At 33.9% G+C, this 19,561-nt stretch overlaps 2 protein-coding genes across 6 annotated transcripts in view; one reads left to right on the top strand and one right to left on the bottom strand.

The window, feature by feature from the left end:
* LOC106873600 (mevalonate kinase) overlaps positions 1-4,608 on the top strand; it is a 96,278-nt gene extending 91,670 nt beyond the window's left edge. For all 4 annotated transcript variants that reach the window (XM_014921036.2, XM_014921053.1, XM_052968872.1 and 1 more), the window contains 2 exons: positions 1,249-1,402; positions 4,428-4,608. In XM_014921036.2, coding sequence (XP_014776522.1) covers positions 1,249-1,402; positions 4,428-4,573 — 300 coding nt within the window. In that variant the 3' untranslated portion in view covers positions 4,574-4,608. The remainder of the gene's footprint in view (positions 1-1,248; positions 1,403-4,427) is intronic.
* A 1,487-nt stretch (positions 4,609-6,095) lies between these two features.
* Positions 6,096-19,561, bottom strand: part of LOC106873568 (chromatin-remodeling ATPase INO80) — a 78,177-nt gene continuing 64,711 nt past the window's right edge. For both annotated transcript variants that reach the window (XM_052968870.1, XM_014921000.2), the window contains exons 31-36: positions 19,157-19,259; positions 16,226-16,320; positions 14,877-14,990; positions 13,567-13,675; positions 12,462-12,659; positions 6,096-10,196 (exon numbers count right to left, since the gene is read on the bottom strand). In XM_052968870.1, the coding sequence (XP_052824830.1) occupies positions 10,111-10,196; positions 12,462-12,659; positions 13,567-13,675; positions 14,877-14,990; positions 16,226-16,320; positions 19,157-19,259 (705 nt within the window). In that variant the 3' untranslated portion in view covers positions 6,096-10,110. The remainder of the gene's footprint in view (positions 10,197-12,461; positions 12,660-13,566; positions 13,676-14,876; positions 14,991-16,225; positions 16,321-19,156; positions 19,260-19,561) is intronic.

Raw genomic sequence — 19,561 nt, 5'->3', positions numbered from 1 at the left:
AGTTCCACTTATTGACCTGAGGCAGTGGTGAAAGACACATAAGATACTGCATGGTAGGATTGAATCCAGGACATCATGATTGTGAATCAAACTTAATCATTTGGCCATGCTGCATTCACTATATGTGAATTCACAACTTATGATACATGTGACTTCAGTACATATTATCATACTATATATGTAAATATATCCAGTATTGCTATGAACAGTTTTTGATTTAAAAAATCCATTAACCCTTTAGCATTCAGATTATTCCATCAAATGTAATGCTTTTTCATTCATATTGTTTTGAATTAATCATACATCATCTTGTGGCTTTGAGATATTCACGCTGTAATTGCTTATTTTTAGAAGGACATTGTAGGGGTAGTTGTGAGATGTTGTATCTAGCTGGTTTGAACATAAAACAGGTAGAATATTTAGGCCAGATATACTCGGTTTGAATTTTAAGAGGTTAAACCCGCAAGATATAATCATTCAATGCTGTTGTTTTTAACAGTGGGAAGTTCATGATTTCAAGTCTCAACAAATTCATCTTTAGCACCTGTATAACTAAATATTTCTTTTCTCAGGTGTAAACAGCTTTATGTAATGAATCTGGTACAGAAAGTATTTGTTTGACAAAAAGGAACTGGAATTTAATTATTGAGCACATGAATTAATAACTATTCCATGTTGTCCCTTTTAAGGTTTTTAAAGTGAAACTTTTCACAGCAACACTTATATCATCAATTTAATGTTCGCTTTTCCATGCTTACTTGGGTCAGACAAAACTCTTCGAGGTATTTTTGTCTAGCCAGATGCTCTTTCTTCACCAAGCCTCACCTGTTTCCTACCAAAGCAATAGTCCTTTGAATAATGAACAGCTCAATGACTACGTATATTTTCATATATATATGTAGATTATAAACAAATGATGCGATTTTGGATGGACAGTGATTTTCTTTTCAATCAGTGCATAGATGTCAAGAGGAAGACACAAACACACACTCATATGTATATACATGATGGGCTTCTTACAGTTTTCACCTATCTATTTCACTCACAAGGCATTGGTCAGCTCTTGGCTTTAGCAGAAGATACTAGCCAAAAGTATCCATGTATGGGGATGAATCCTAAACCACATAGTTCTACAGTGAGCTACATGTCTCAGCCTGATCCTGTCTGTCTCTTATTAATTTATGTTTTCATTGAATTTATTATTATACAATTTATTTTCAAATATGCTTTAATATCTATATTTCATAGGAACTAGTTGATTTAAATCATTGTCAGTTGGCAGCTCTTGGCGTTAGCCATCCATCACTGGAATATATACGATACATACTTCATGAATTTTCTTTGTCTGCAAAATTGACTGGAGCTGGAGGCGGTGGATGCGCTTTTGCTATCCTTAATTCTGGTATGTATTTACTTTATCATATTCAGTAAATGAAATGCATTTTCTTTTTGTCTGTTTAGATATTGCATTCATTATATGATGCCAGTATTAGTTAAAAGTCTTTGAATATTTACATAAATTGTAACAATTTTTCATAGCCAGATTCATTGGGAGTGGGGGATAAATACACTGTCCCCACCTCCATTGATTTTCTTCTTACATTTCACTTCCACTAGATATATCTTTTTCCAAGCCTTTAAGTTATTTGTTTATATATATATTATACAAAATATATCACATCAACTCAGAGTTTCTACCTTTACAAACAGGGTGTTATTACGTGTGTGATTTTTTGCTGCCCTGGTAACTGTTAACCTATTTTTTCTGTGTTAATTGTAAACAAGGGAAAAATACATGCATCCATTTATATATATATAATAGGCTTGATAATTGTTAAGTTATATACTTCCTTAACATGAAACCCATGGTAGCCTGGGTAACCTAGAAATAAAGAATACTTACCCATCAATGCAATGTTGAGCACTCATTATTCTTACTGTGTGTATGTGTATCTATATATATGGGAGAATCTACGAAAAAAACAACAGACAAGGACAGGTGGTGTAAACAGCAAAAGCATGTATTAGTTTAACGCTCAGGAATAGAGAAAGTCTTTAACGTTTTGAGCTACGCTCTTCAACAGAGAAAACAAGGAGAAAAACACAGAGAAATCTATGTATGTGTATTATTGTCTTCTTGCTTTCACATTGCATGGGAGTTGTAAACTATTGTGCAATGTAAATTATTGTGAAAATTCCAGTTATTGTCTAGCTATAAGATTGGATGGTCTTTGAGTTTTTAAGTCCAATTTTACTTTCATTAATCATCATGGCTTCTCCAGAGAGTTTGAATTATTTTTTTACTTTTTCTGTTTGGAGAGAGAGTTTTCTTGCAATGCAGATGTATTGTGAAGAGTTTATTTTGTCGAACTTATGATTTATGGACATATAAATAAAACACTCACAAAAATGAAATCAATAATAATAGGGAATGTAAAAAAATAACTTTGCTATCTAATGCTTAAAAGTAGCTTATTATAGCTTTCTGTTTTCATTTCTTAGCAATATTATTTAGTTTACTTATTAAAAGGTACCATTGTTGAAAACAAAAAACTTAATTGCCACATTTTGGCATTTGTTGACAAGAAATCATAAAATACATGAGTTGATATTTAAATATTTAATTTTGTTTTTAATTAAACTGAAACATAATTATACAGGCTATATGTGTGTGTGTATAGGTGCAGATGTGGCTGGTGGCAAGAAGTTTGCTTTCCGACCACATAGTTCTGAGTTAAGTCCCACTGCATGACATCTTGGGCAAGCATCTACTATAGCCCAGGGCCAATCAAAGCCTTGTGAGTAGATTTGGTAGACAGAAACTCATTGTATATACATATATGTGTGTCTTTGCATTTGTTCCCAACCACTGCTAGACAATTGGTGTTGGTTTGTTTATGTCCTTATAATTTAGCAGTTCAGCACAAGATACCGATAGCATAAGTACCAGACTTTAAAAATAAGGACCCCAGGTCAATTTGTTCATCTAAAACAGTGGTACTCAAACATTTTTTTTTAACCTTTGAACTTCTTTGATTCATATTTTACTTGGGTAGACCCTCTTAGCCATTTTAAGCTTTAAAAAATCCCATTATATTTTTGGAATGAAATAGTAGAAATTGTATTAAAAAATATGTCAAAATATTTTGTGTATTGTAGAAGTATAACTAATCTATTGCAGATAAATTTTAACAAGAAAAATCTTATATAGACTGGCTAGGGTCATATGGATCCCAATTGAGAACCACTGATCTAAAACCTTTTAAGGTAGTGAATCAGCATGGTCACAGTCCAATGACTTTAAATGAAATATATAAATGGATATGATCTTTTTATTTCTTTTTCCCAGGTAGCTCCCCTGCTGATTTTATGAAAGAGGAGAGCATTGATATTAATTGTTCTACATAGAATTATTTCATTATAAATGAAGTTGCTCTAAATTTATGTCAGATTTAGGTTACGACCAGGAGCTTGCCTCCCCACTCTGTTCACTCTATTGACGAAAATAAGGCTATAGTCTTTATGCTACATGCAGCACTGAATAAAGAAAGGTTTTACTAAGTATGATGATGATAATGAAGCCATTTACAAAGAGAAAGAGTGTTGTCAACTGAATTCATTCAAATATATTACTACTCTTTTACTTGTTTCAGTCATTTTGACTGTGGCCATGCTGGAGCACCGCCTTTAGTCGAGCAAATCAACCCCAGGACTTATTCTTTGTAAGCGTAGTACTTATTCTATCGCTCTCTTTTGCTGAACCGCTAAGTTACGAAGGACGTAAACACACTAGCATCGGTTGTCAAGCGATGTTGGTGGGGACAAATAGACATAAACATACACACACATATACGACAGGCTTCTTTCAGTTTCCACCTACCAAATCCACTCACAAAGCTTTGGTCGGCCCGAGGCTATAGTAGAAGACACTTGCCCCAGGTACCATGCAGTGGGACTGAACCCGGAACCATGTGGTTCGTAAGCAAGCTATTTACCACACAGCCACTCCTACGCCTATGTATATATTAGTTTATTAAACTTTCTGAGCCAAAAAAAAAAGGCCAGTTATTATTTGAACTTGGAATGCAGAGAAAGGAAATGTACCATTACTGGTTTCTTTTAGCACTTTGAGTTCGACTTCACTCAAGGTAAAAAAGTGTGATATTGTAACATTCATGTATTTCCTCATGATGATTAACAATGTAAATTGATTTTAGCATGGTATGTTTAGCTCAGATCAAAGCCATTCCATCATGAAAATCTCAAAGTTATAATTAATTCAAAACAATTTGAAGAAATAAACTTATATGTGATAGTAATCTGAATGCTAAAAGGTTTAACAAAATGGTAAGCAAAATGTTTTTTTTTAAATTTTCAGTTTTTGAAATTGTTTTGGTTTTTAACAGAATGACCTTTGAATATTGCAGGTGTCTCTGAAAACCAAAAACTTGCTGCATTACAAAAACTGAATGAGTCAGGCTTCCATGCTTTTGAAACAATCCTTGGAGGACAAGGTGTCAAATTATGCACATCAGTGGATGAAAATCCTTTTACAGAACTCACTGACATTTAAAATATCACAATAAAAATCAGATATGGTTTATTTTACTGGCATTTTTATCTTACTTCTATAGAAACACAATTATTTTAATATGGATCATTCAAAAAATATAATTTATGAGTTAAACAGTAATATAAATACACATCATTTACAGATTCATTGTATTCTTAGCTACCATTGGTTTACTTTGCTGTGTCATGTTTTAAGGGATTTTTATGGTGAAATTTCGCCCAAGATTTGAAATCGTTCCCCTGACACACCGTGAGCTATCCTAGTAGTTTTTTAATACACCAGCCTGCCTATCTTACACCATGTTGCCGTATTTATTATTGATGCGTCTGAACAGGTATCTAATTGCATTTTGGTCTGAAAACCATTTATTTTTACCAACACAAATTTTCAATTTTGTATAGTACAATTTACTTTTGTTGAGTAGACTTTCTTTGGTTTTACAATTTTCTTTGACCAGCATTTCGTCTGTATATGCCCAATTTTACCACACTTAAAACATGTTTTATCTTTGAAGGGGCAATCTTTCTTCAAATGTTGGTCTCCACAACCATAGCACCGTTTTGAATTTATGTTTTCTTCTATCTGTACTTTCTTTACACATTTGTACCTTCTTATTATTGTCTTCTATTTTTCTTGTATCATCTTGAAGGTTTATTATTTGTTGGCATTCCTCAGCCACTCTCTGCAAGGTTAGTTTCACATCTTGATTCAGCTTTGATAATATTCTTTTTCCATTTTCCATGTCTTCCACTGCCACCAGCCTTTTAACGAATATTAGGCACTTGAACATATCTGACATTAATTCCTCCAGCTTAAACCTTTCATAAGCCTTATTAACCACACTGGCATATGTTACAAAATCGTCGGACTCGTTTTTCTTTAAATTTAAACATTCCCACTGAATGTTAAACTGCGAACTTTTCTCACTAAAAATATTAGTCAAAATATTTATCATTTCATCAAAACACAATTCCACGGGCTTTCTCAGCAAAATAAAGTTACAAGAACTTTCATGTTCCAGAGGGGCAAGCTTTCGCAAAAGAAGTCTTACCTTCCTTTCACTAGACCATCCCTTGCATTCCTCTCGGAATATGTCTTCGAATCATCTGTAATATGCAGTAAAAGTAGTTCCTTCATCCAGTTTGTAGTGAAATTCTTCGATGGAATTTGCAACACCATCCACTGAAACTGATTGTCGTATTTCTTGACTGCAGTAACATCTGTAGTTGCTGCTCTTGTTGTTTGACAACTGCTTTCAGTAACTCTTCCATTTCGGAACTATTCGAAACCTCGTTGCCACTGTTATATTGCACGTTCGGATGGTGTGCCTTTGCCAATAACGTACCTCTACTCAACTACCGAACTCTCACTTCCGACGTCTTGACCACTGACGGTTCCGTCTCGCTCTACCTGATGCTTCCATCTAGCTATCACGTCCACACAACAATGTTATTAAACAAAAGTTACATTTGAATAAAAAAATTATGTTTTATACACAATAATAAACAAAACACAAAAGACATCCAATTGTAAAAATAGGCAGGATTTTATTAGTGGTTTTATATCTAGATGTCACTAATTTTTAATGCATTTTTTCCTTTACAATCAACAAAAACAACAAAGTGAAATTTTAAAATTTTTACCCATTTCTTTCCCATTCCCATATGTGCTATTTTTCCTTTTCCTTTTTTTTTATTTCTTTACGAGTGAACATTCCAACATGAAGAAAGATGGTTAACTTTGTACAAAACGTGTCACAGAAAGCAACAGACAGAATTAATGTCCTGAATTTTTTTTTCATTTTATATATATATATATGTATATATATATACATATATAGTGTATGTGTGATTTGGAAGAGAAAATTTAGTGTGTATCATATGCAGATATGGGAAAAATATGAGTAGGGAAAATGAATATGGTGGTGGGTAATATTTAATTAACAGGGACAGTCTCCAATTAGCTTTGAATTATTTTTTTACTATTATTATATAAAAACCAAATTAAACATTTGGTCAGTACCATGATGTGCAGTAGACAAAGCAGTAAATTGTCTATGGAGAGAATATAAAAGTGAGAAAGAGGAAAACAGTTTATAACGGAAATGAGGTACAATATTGGCAAATAGTAAAATATATTTTCTGTTTGAGAAGAAAAATAATAAATGTGATAAGAGCATTGCACAAATAAATTATTTAAATAGATTAAAAAAAAATTAAATCAAACGAAAGAATAAGTTTAATGCATTTAAGGTTTTTAAATTTTAGTGAGGGTAGAATTGAATGGAAATATACATGGTCTGTGGCAGTTATAAAGACTGCAGAAAATTAAAAGATTTATTGTGACAGAAAAAAAAAAAAGGGAATGTTTAGAAACATGTCTAAGAAAAAGGTATTCAGTGTGTCTATTAAATTATTTGAACCATAATTATTATTGCTGTAACTGAGACAAGATATTAGAATGAGGAGTATATTTGATTGCTGTACTGGCTATAATTCATTCCTTCGTAAAGCATCCTTTATGTTCAGTTTTACAAAGGGGAATTTATGAAACTCTATATATGTGAACTATTTTATTGACATAAAAAAATTAAAAAAACTTATCTTACATTTCAGGAAGAATTCTGAAATTCACCAACTAGTGATTCCAGTTTAGAATTGTAATTGAAACCAAGAAAAATTGTAAATTTAAAGATTATATATTTATATTAGGGTTTTTTTTTAGTAGTCAAAACATCCTTTATAACAAATAATAATTTTATATATACTACATATTTTGAAATAGTTTCCACTGATGACTATGAAGCAAAATGAATTATTGTTTGTAAATGTTATTATGTAAAAGAATTAAATTATTAAATTCAATTTATTATCATTGTATACAAATACAACAGAAAACCGAGCAAATTTTTAATTGTCATCTTTTTGTGGGATGCTATAGATTAGAAATCAAAAATGCTATCTCCTGCACTGCAAGGACAATATTTAACAGCACCTCATTAGCAATGAACAAATAAGTGACATTCCTGCTACACTAGAATATTGCACCATATTTTATTTATACTTAGTTTTAAAGTCAATATCATTGTTTCTCTCTAAACTAAACTAGGCAAAACTTGACAATTGTACACTATGAAAACAGTTGTACAGTAAAGTATCAGTTGATATGTAATAAACAGCTGTCAACTTATGTCAGTGAAAGTCTTTGTTCCCAGCAGTAAACTTTACTTTTTCTACAGACTTATCCTATCACTCCAGCTTTCTCTTACAAACACTTTTTGTTTTTAATGATTGTAGTCTTTACATAGTCAATCTTTAAAATTTGTTTCCTGTCTTCAAATAAGTGTCATCGATATTTTTACTTTGTTAAGTTTTTTTAAAAGCGATGACTTTGAATAATATTTGGTTAATATGAGTATTAAATAAATATTACTCAAAGTCAACACTTTACTACCAGTGTAAAAAAAACCCCCAAAAAACCCTCCTGTTAACAGATATATTGGTGATACTTATTTTCTGATATCAACAATACTTTGGAAACAGGAGACAAACTTCCACCTTGTAAAAATACGATAGTTATTTTACTTCTGCTATGATACCAGGTTCACATAAATGCAACCAACTTTATCAAGTGAACTGAAGCAAATTTAGCTGGTCAAGAATATATTATAGTACCTATAATGAAATATGAATTCACAACTGTCATTTTGCCATTTAATCAATCCGTAATTGTTTCTCCTTTCATATATTTTTTTCATAATTCTAATACAAATCCTAAGATGAGTTTACTAGTTGGTATGGCTAGATGTTACTAACAAGATTCATCCATCAGTATAAAGTTGTTTAAAATGACTGATATACTTGGATGTGATCATGTATATTCCTATCTACTAAACAGATTTTATTACATTATGAACGCTTTACCAGTATTTTCATATTTCTTTTTTCAATTACTCCTGTATGTGTGAGTATGTGTGTTGTTAAGCACTTTATTTAATTTGACTTTTTCCATATTTGTTCCTCTCACTCTTCACATTTAATGAATGAGCATATAGCAAATTGTTACACACCTGATTTGGTTCCCTTTAAAAAATTTCATTTCATTTTTCACAAACATCTTTACTTCCATTGTTATGTTTTTTTTTTTTTTTTTTTTGCAAGAAATTAAGCCCTGCAATTAATTAGGTGCTGCTTTCACAGTTCTCAGCATATGACAGTATAATCAACTGATTTACATCAAAATCCTTACAATATATAATCATAGAATGGTGAAGTCTTTCACTGTTTAATCCAAGTGGATTGAACAGTAAAAAGTTTAAAAAAAAAACTAACTTTGTCTTTTAACATGAGAGCATTCTGGTAGAAAAAAAAACAACAAAAAAAAACAAACAAAAAAACTTCAAGCTCTAAATTCTATGTAGTGTTCTTCAGGAAAACTACTCGCCAAAATTGTTTTTGTCACAGCTGAAATTATCTTCAGAATAAAGGTAAGAATATTTTGACTGTGTGTGTGTGTGTAAAACTTTAATTTCATTTCAGGTCAATTAATCACACTACTTATGCATCAAGAGCTCATAACAAATTAATATAAAATTGAAGGAATATTCGTCACAAACAGTTGAAACTGATACAGTCTCAGGAATTTACCAATACCAATAGGAGAATCAACATTATATCAATTCAAAGAATTGATAAGAGAATAAATATAAAAACCAATTCAGATTTTAATGCCGATTAACAAAGTATAAAAATAAAAATTCATTTCTCCCTAAAACTATTTTTATAAGAGCTAAAGTAATAATTTAAATACAATAAGAAATACCGTTTTAGAAATCCTTCTGTGTATGCATCTACACTCATCAAATACTCAAACATTTCTCTTGTGTTCAATAGACAAACCATTATAGCTTTGATAAATGCTGCACATTTAAGGCCTCATTACACTACTACTTAGCCCCTTTATTTAACACATAGATTCCCAAAAAGAAAGAAAGAGATTGGGGATAGGCTCATGACAAAATATCTGCAAACAAGCATAGATATTTAAATTTAACCAAGGTGTCTATTGTGTATGATAAAGAGAAGAGACAAAAATAAAAGAAAAGACTATGACTGATCTCCTGAAACTATATTTTCTTTATGCTATACCTATTTGTAATAGAAGGATAACTAAGGTATTGTTAGTTGACAAACAGAAAGAGTCCATAGTATGCAAGAAGAAAATAAATAGAAAAGCAGTAACTACCATTTGATCATGGTTGAAGTAAACCATCATGTTATCTGGTTAATTAAAGCTTACTTTTAGCCAGTGTTTTTTTTTTAACTCAATTTGTTTTCCTCTCGACTTGAAATCACTGACACTGTTGTCTCAAATACACTTGATTCAATGATCAAGTCGTCCATGAACTGAGTGACACGAGTTTGACAGAGGCCATAAAGTCAGCTCCTTTGTCCAATAAGTTGTCAGCTATCGACAAAACTCGGCCTGGCTCATGTAAGATCACCAAAGGGAGGGGAAGCTGATAATTGAGTATTCAATTATGGCGTTCCATTCCTCATTAGAGATTTTGGAGAAACATTTGGTGTGCTATTAGCTGAATGAGCTAATCCTCTCCCTCGAACACCTGAAAAGAGAATTAAAATACAAAACATAATAAAAAACATCATTACTATATAAGTAATTACTGTGAATTAATTATTTTTAGTCTTAAAAGCCCAGCAATGAAAGTAATTATTTTACTGTCATCATAACTTTTTCTGCATTCAGGGCCCATGTATTGCTACCATGCAACAATGCAGTTTGTACACAAGTACCATACAGTCTACCTTTCACTTTGAGACCATTTGTTACCAACAGAGGTAATAGCTTACTGCACTTAATGCAGTCTGTTCTTACTCTACTATACTTTCAAAACTATTCCGACATCACTGTGAATTATGTTGCCTAGGTAACAGAAGCTATGTACAACTACTGGGGACCTGCTGCATACAAAGTTTACTTTCTCTGCTAATCTGCTTGTAATACCTTATGTGTGTCCATAGTTTGCAATGGGCACATCATATGAAATTCCTACTTATTCCTTTTCGAAATACTGAGCAAGGCCATTTTTTTTATAGAAGTAGAGTCCTCTCTGTTTTCCTACTTACTTCAACCTTGGTCTTTGCCAAGTTAACTTAAAGGCCCTTTGATTCTGAGCTTTGCTTCCATACCTATAATTTCTTTTTTAACTCTACTGATTTAGCTATAAGAACAAGGTAATCAGCATGTAGAAGTTCTCAGAGGCATCCAGTTTAAACTAATTTGTAATGGTCTGAAAGATAATGATGATTAGGAACTTGAGAACCAAGCGCTGGTGAGCGCTAACCCACATACTGAATTCATTATTGTACTTGATAACTTCCATCTTACTAACTGCACCACTGTACATGGCTTGAACAGATCTCACAAGTCATTTGTTTACCCTTAGCATCCTCATAGACCAAGAGATTAGGGAGTGATGGATCATGTTAAAGGATAAGCACATTGGCTTACTTTCAGCTAAATACTTTTGAAATAGCCTCATTTGGAAGACAGCACCAGTAGTATTTCTCCCTGGCACAAAACTAAACTGCGTCTCATCTTGGCTAATTCTCTTCCTAATATCTCTTTCTGTAACTTTCATGATCTGGCCCTGCAATTTGATGCCTCTAACTTTCTTTCTCTAAGGCATCTCTCTTTCACCCTTGAAACAGCTGCCTATTATGCTGCTAGTCATTGGGTATGACACCTTCCTGTACAACCTGATTGGTTATGTGGGCAGCTAAACCATATCCTACACCACCAGATGTTTTAAGCATCTCAGCAGTAACTCCTGATGGTCCACACACATACACACATTCATATATACATAGGGATCGAAATCTCCCTCACTACCTTCATTTTAATGTATGTGTCACTGTGCTTAAATAAGTAGCTTAGTCTTCTCCAGCACTGTCTATCACCAATCAATACAGTCCTATGTCATCTTTGCTGTGAGATGCAAAATATTTTGAAGAGTCTTCACTACTTTGTCCCATATCTTTTTCGGTCTCCCTCTCCCACAGTTTCCGATAACTCAGAGTACTTGGCACCTTCTTATGCAGCACATGTCCTACAAATGCATCACATGCTTATGCTAGCACAGCCTTTTCTCTTGCACACATCTTCCCCTTGTTCCTATGTTCAGTGTCCTGCTTAAAGCAATATAAAGATAACACTTCTTACTCCAATCCACTCTCAATTTAATTCTCTTGTGTTCCTTCATTTCTTTCACTCTCTATCATTTAAAAATCTCCTATTTCCAAACCATCTCTGCATGCCAGCAAATTGCCAATTATTATAATTAACAACAGGAGTGCTGTCCAAACAGTTGGTCTAAGCCTAACAGGCTGATTAAGAAATTTGCTTAAAATATACGAGGAGAATCTTTTTCAAAAAGGCACAGGATTGGCTGTGTAGTTAAGAAGTCATGTGATTTGTTTCCTTGTCTTGACATTGTGCACCAATTGTCAAAGAATGTCACTGTCACACAAGCAACATTGTCCCTTTGCATTCCTCTGAGAAAACATGTCCAGCCAGTGTGCTGTTCATGATTAGAGAACTAGGGAATATAAAATATTACCATGCTAGCAAACGGGTGAAAGTTGGTGAGAGGGAGATCATCTGGTCATAGAAAAACTTACAACATATTCTGCCTGACCCATGCAAGAATGAAAAAAAAAACAATAAAATGGTGATGGTAGTGGCAGTGGTGGTAATATTAGTGTCTAAATTGAGTTTTAAGCTGAAATAACGACACTGCTAACAAATATTTATTTTTTTCCATTGAAAGAAATAACTTATGTGTTACATATAGGGCTGAGTGTCTGACCTTTTGCCTGGCCTGTGAAATTATAGCCATAAGCAGCATACGCTGCAGTCATGCCAGCTTGTGCACCAGCAATTTCAGCAGCAGATAATGCTTTCTTTGCAGTGCCTCGTCCACGTGGGCGTCGTCCAACTCCTGAACCTTTTGGTCGACCACGACTACGACCTGTTCCTCTTTTTGTTGGTGTTGGAATTGGAGCCACTGAAATTACCAAAAAATATAATTAAAAACATTAAAATGAATGACATTAAGAGGGCGGAGGAAACATGTGGAAGGGGTAGATCCAAGAAGATGTGGGACAAAATGGTGAGAAAGGATCTTCAGATGTTGGGATTTACAGAGGGGATGACAAAGGATTGAGACTTGTGGCAGTTTACTGTGCTTGAGAAGGCATGTCAAGCTAAGTAAAATTATAGTTTTTGCATACAGGCATGACTCCTGCATTCCTCTTCAGCTGAGCAATCCTAATCTTGTGGATGTTGGAACCACATAAAAGGACCTGTGCCGTGCTGCGTAAAAGCACCCGGCACACTTTGTAAAGGAGGTGGCGTTAGGAAGGGCATCCAACCTTAGACACCATGCCAAAACAGACCTGGAACCCAGGCAGCTCTTCCACTAGCCAGCTCCTGTCAAACCATCCAACCTATGGAAAACAGACGTTAAATGATGATGATAATGATAACTTACAATATGCTGATTAACAGATTTGTTAATATACTTTTTATTTTGGAACACAATGAAAGCAAATATATTTTCTGCTGTTGAATAAAATTAAATTTAAAAAAATAAACACCCGTCTGGTAATGAGTAGCATTTAAATGTTGATATCTCTGTTTCCAGTATTTCTCATAGAAACTTCTTTGGTAGTTTGATATGAGGCACAGTCTTGTAAAAGATGGTGTAGAGTAAGTAGAGTCAGCTCCAGGATTGAACTGGTTCACCTATCAGTGACTTTTATCACTGATGTCTTATCTATTACTATATTTCCTCTTTTCTAACTTTGCTTAATAACAAAAAAAAAAAAAAAAAAAAAAAAAAAAAATTCTTTCATAAATGCACCAAAGAAAAGTATGCCAAAATGATACAAACAAAGGCATGTAGCACTCACGTGGAGGGAAAGATGTATGTGCATCATCAACTACAAGTGGGGCATCATTACTGTTATCATCTATCACAAGGTTACTTGATGGTTGGTTGAATTCACTGCCAACTGACATCTGTAATAAGTAAAAAAGAAAAAGGAAAGTATAAGGAGGGAGTGATAACAGGAAGGAATATACCAGAGAAGAGAGAGATAACAAAATAGATGAAATGATAGAAATACCCTAGCATGAGAAAAACAAACTGTTGCTGCTGATGATAGCCTTGTGGAACTTGCAAAGACTCAGTGGATAAGGTGCTAGCTTCTTTACTACAGAATTGAAGGTTTATATCTAATTTTTCAGAAACAGGAAGAAGTGTTTTCTGTTTCACTTACCCGACAATAAAGGAAAAACAATAACACAAAACAGGAAATAAGGGAACAGTTTGGTGGTTTACGATAGTGAGCTGAAATCCTTTCACATAAGAATCAACAAGTAACTCCATAGACATATACACATGGTTGGCTATTGGTTTTTTTTGAAGTTGTCATATCATCTCATGAAAAGTTCTTATGTAGTGTGGTGGTTGAGGCTCGAGGTTGGAATCTATTGTGATTTACAGAAAGGGATGTGCAGGTTAGTCACACCAGAGACAAACTTCTGTAAAATGTTTGAGAGTGTACAGAAGAAGGTGATGAGTTTGCATGTGAGAAAAATTAGGCATAAGAAGAGTTATATGCAGTGTGCATAGTGGTTAAGAGTGTGGGCTACTAACCCCAAGATTCCGAATTTGATTCCAAGCAGTGACCTGAACAATAATAATAATAATAATAACATCGAAAAATACCTTAGGAATGAGAATCCAGGTTCAAAATTTCCCCAAGACACCTGAAGCAGGCTGGAGGGTATATCAGCCGAAGCGTTGTTAACAACAAACAAGATGAGGACAAATATTTGTTGAATCTAAATAATGTAAATGATGTACATAATTCCTCATCTCTTAAATATAGAAAGGTGATTTTCCTTTGAATTTATCTCCATTGTGAGGTTTCTGATGGCTGAACTTTGAAAAATACTCGTAAGATTTACTGTAAAGTAAAACATCCTTTTCTCATGCTAACATGGGTTGGATGAGATATTTTGGGACAACACTTTACAACCAGATGATCACCTTGATGCCAACCCTTTTAGTTAACTCTTATGACACACAAATCCAATTACTTGTCTTTGAATGTTGATGAAAAAATTCAATAACAAAGCAATGAAAGCAAAGATAGTTTGGCATACTTAAAAAAAAAAAAGAAAACAAAATTATGCTTTTAAATATATAACTTACCTCACTCTGTGGACTGGCAGGAACAGACATAGAATCAAAGCTTGCAACAGAATCAGTATCTGGGACAGGAATTATAACATTATCTTCTGTTTTGAAGCGTTTAAAATCTTTCGTCTGTAAAACAAGTTCAAAGCAGTCTTAGAAAGAAGTTAACAATTTTTCAAAGAAAATGTATAAAAGCATGCATGCGTTATTTGAATAAAAAAAAAAAAGACCTGGGTATCATACGAGCATATATCCAAGTAGTTTATAAAATATATAGAAAGATAAAAGACTAAACAATTATGGTTCATTCCAGAACTGCATATCAACAACTGTTGTTGAATGATTTAATATTCAGGATATTTTTAAGACCACCCTCTTTCTTGATGGATTAAAACAATAAGGATCCTAGTTAGTTCATATTTAATATTTCTCATTAAAGGTGCTTGCATGGCTATATGTTTAAGACTTCCTCTTCACAACCATGTGGTTTACAGTTTGATCCCATTGTGTGATTTCTTGTGCAAGTGTCTTCTGTTATAGCCTTGGGTCGATCAATATCATGCAAATAAAATTTGGTAAACAGTTAAAAATAATCGTGTGCAACACCATACATATATATATGTATGTGTATGCATTTGACACAACAACACAACTGGTTGTGTAAAAAGGTAACTTGATCATTCAATAAATATTGAGCAATAAAAATGCATTTGTGTATAAAGCACAAAGTTAATTTCTCTAATATCTCTTTTGGCACACCACTGTTATTAATCTGCATTTTGAAAGAGCAAAAAAAAAACAAAACACATACATACACACCATCATCATAATTTTATGTCTGCTTCCTATGATGGCACGTTTGAAAAGTCCAACAAAATCCAATGGGTTAGAGGACTGGGCCTTGCTCCAATCTGTCTGTATGGGTATGGTTTCTACAGCTGGATGCCTTCTCTAATGTGTGTGTGTACGTACACAAACATATCTATCTATCTAAATATATGTTTAGTTCTCATGCAAAATGCATGCCCAATGGTTTCTAGGCTAAGAATTTTGAAAAAGAAGGATGCATTATACATGAATATATATAAGTACCAGACTGATTTAAGTATTAAATATATTAGAGCAGATATGATCAATCAACAAATGTTTAAAAGGCTTGCCCCAGAATGGCCACTTCTCTCTCATTCTCCTGAATGACCGAAGCCAGTATAAGAATACAAGAATACAGAACATACTCCTAGTGACATAAGAGCAAGTTGTATTTATTATTGTTGCTTCTATTACCTTTGAATAGAAGTTTTTGAGTGCTAGTCACAGGAAACCTATTTTCGTAATTTCTAAAGGGAAACAAAAAGACCGTTCACCTTTTCAGTAAGTTTTTCTCGCTTGCGTTTTCGTTCCTTAGTCTCCTTCTCACGCACACGCTTTTCCTCTTGACGTTGTTTCACTGAAAGTATTACTAAATATTGGAACCGTATGAGTATAAGTGCAACTAAAATAATTCAAAACACAAATTAATTATAACAAGAGCACTCAGAGAGTGCAAACCTCTGCCAAGACAACCCCAATATCCTCTCAATGATTAGCTGAAGATTATTTTTAAAATGAGAATATCTGAAATAAACTAGACTGCTCTCACAAACAAGAATACTGAAACTGAACCTGACTGCTCTCAAATGGAAAAATAATCCAAATATATATATATATATATATATATATATATATATATTGAGTAAGAGATGAAGGGAAAGGAGATGAAATAATACAGTGAAGGAGAAGTAGTGAGAGTAATAGCCATGACTGAGAGGGAGTGAGAGAAAGTAATGACTGAGAAAGATGAAACAAAGTGGAAAAGAGAGCATTGTATGAATGAGAAAGGAAGGGGTGATAGATGAATAACAAAGGAAGGAGTGCAAAAGCTGATAAAAACAGCATTTGAAGCGTGAGTATATGTGTGTGTAAAAGAGAAGTATGTTTGCGTGCATATGTATGTACAATGGAAATGGGATGGTAATGTTCAACGCTGAAAATGCGTGTATGTGTATGTGTACAAGAGAACTATATGAAACTTTACATATACATGTAAAGTAAAAAAAAAATCGGAAAAATAATCCAGAATCCTTGTCCTGTACTGGATTGATTCCAAAATCTAATGAGACTGTGTCAGTCACAAGGCCAAACATCCCAGAAAGTTTGATCTGAATCCATCCAGCAATTCTTGAGATATCTTATCCATTGACAAACAAACAAACAAACATGACGGAAAACAATATCTCCGCTTTCGCTAAGGCGGAGGTAGTTTAAAATGCAAAACAAAAATGATACAAAAATTGATAGTGGTAGAAAATACCAAAGCCCCCAAATATTACCTTGTTTTGCAGCTGTCTCTAACAGTTAATAGCCACATCTATCTTCTACATTTCCCTCAATCCAACCATTATACCATTTTACCAAAACCCTCTGGTACTTTAGTTAACTGGTCAGTGCTTTGCCAGTTTTAGCTTCACAAACCTTGTTAGGAAATGTTTCCATCTCTGTGGTATTCAAGACAGTGACTGATATAATTCTAAGTATGTCTCTCCACATTGCACACAACCAAAGCCCATAACATCAGAACTGCTGAGGTAAAGAGTACTGCTTACAAACACTAGGAGGAAATCAACCTCCCCATGTTCAACAGGGAGCTGCAATATCTGATGGGCAACACAAAAATGAAGGATGCAATGCTCATCATCTAGTCATAGCCTCCAAATTCTGCTACCTGTGAAATTGCAGTTGGGATTTCTAAACTACCAAGAGGGTTTTCCATTAATTTTGCAGAATTCTTTTCCTGACCACTCCTAATCAATATGGCTCTAGTAGCAGTTCTCCTGTTAATAAACCTTGCACATTTGCCTTATATTTTGCTCTAAATTTCGTGCACACATAAAACCCTTCCTAAACTCTGTTTTTCTACTGAGAGAGAGAGGGAGAGAGAGAGAGAGAGAGATAGAGAGATATGCCAAATATAAAAACTCCAACCAGACTGGTCCTGATAATATCTCATTATCTTCACTGCCCACCAGACACTGTCGTCTCTTGCCCTGGAAATTTCTTGTCAGAACACACTGCTCTGGTTTCTCATGGAAACTACTGCAGTAAAGTTTGTTCTAACAGAACATCCACGTTTAAATGGGGATGGATATTACCTCTCTGCATTAATACTACCTCTGTCGCTAATATACATTTTTTTTTAACAAGCTAATTTGTTAATCGTGAAACCAGCACCTGTTTTGGTACTGTCAATTTATATATTGCTGGCAAAGAGATGAATTGCTGCTGTCTCTAGTGGTCAAGTGCCCATCCTTGTTAAGACCAAACAAGGGCAAAATCATGTGGTCTGGTGGTCTTGGCACTAGAGGTAGCAGGGATTTATCTCCCTGCTAGGGATATAAACAAGAGTGCATTTTGCACCAAAAGGCCGATATCAGATTTTCTCCCATGGTAACTACTGCAGTAATATTTGTCCTTATTGAACATCTCCGTTTAAGTGGGGATAAATATTACCTTAACACTGGCGTGTTGAAGTTCGGCTATGTCACTCACACTGTACATTAACTACTTGCTATTAGTTCTTATAGCACACCCCTACATATTGAAGATACACCCCTTTGTAAGCTATCAGAAGTCACCTAGAGCCTTAAGTAATGTCCTGGATAACATTGCTGAGCAGAATCCTTGACAACGTTCTTCTGTAACTATCCTTCCTCACACTTTCCCTATACAGCTAAAACTCTCAAAGTTACTACAGATGTAAATCCTCACAATTGCTGATGCTTAAAACCATACATAAAGATCAGACTTTCTCTGTAGTGCAAGAAAATAATTTAGGTCTGATTGGTTTTTAATTCTGTATAAAGCATAAATGGTACCCATTTTAACTGTTAACATATCTTAAACATGGTCAATTACATCATAAAACTGCCATTCAGTTAAAGGAAAAAAATCTCTCACAAATTTACTTTTCTTCTCCTTGTTACTTCTACTACAATGAACATAGCATCTTTGAACTAGCAAGCTGCTTATTCCCTGTCTAACTTGATCTTCCTGTCCCTCTCCCACCTATCATTCATACAATGTCTCACCCCAGTTTCTGTATTTGTACAAAATACAGCAGTCTTCTGTAATTTCTCTTCTGCCCAGATGATGTTCTATATAAGTACAAATTTATCTATCAACTACATTAATCTCAACAATCTGGTCACTGACCTTTCCCTCTCTAGTTAACCAAAATAAAGAAAAGAATCAGAACTTACATTTTGTTTCCATTTCATCATCATCAATCAATAAGGAAACAACTTCTTTTGGTTTCAGTGTATCTGGACGGAAGTTTCCTCCACTGATTACCATACGTTGTATCTACACAAAAAGATGTGGAAAAGTAACAGGTTTTGATAGCGATTACAAAAATAACAAATAAAATTAACAATTCCCAAGATTTATGCTCCAATTGGGCCTCTAAATTAGGCGTGTCAAACTCAAGTGGCTTTGCAGGCCAGACTGAAGCATAAACTAGACCTTGTGGGTTGGATTGGACAATAACTCCTAAAAATTCACTTCACAAGCCAAAGTATAAAAGACAAAGAGATGTTAGCAAAGTTTGTGTGCTGACATGTGAAGAAAAAATTCATCTAGGTGGTATAAATTTAGTCATGTTAAAA

The sequence above is a fragment of the Octopus bimaculoides genome, chromosome 6, assembly GCF_001194135.2.
Source record: "Octopus bimaculoides isolate UCB-OBI-ISO-001 chromosome 6, ASM119413v2, whole genome shotgun sequence".
NCBI lineage: Eukaryota > Metazoa > Mollusca > Cephalopoda > Octopoda > Octopodidae > Octopus > Octopus bimaculoides.
The sequence above is the reverse complement of the archived record's forward strand: the minus strand, read 5'-3'. Positions and strand labels throughout refer to the sequence as shown.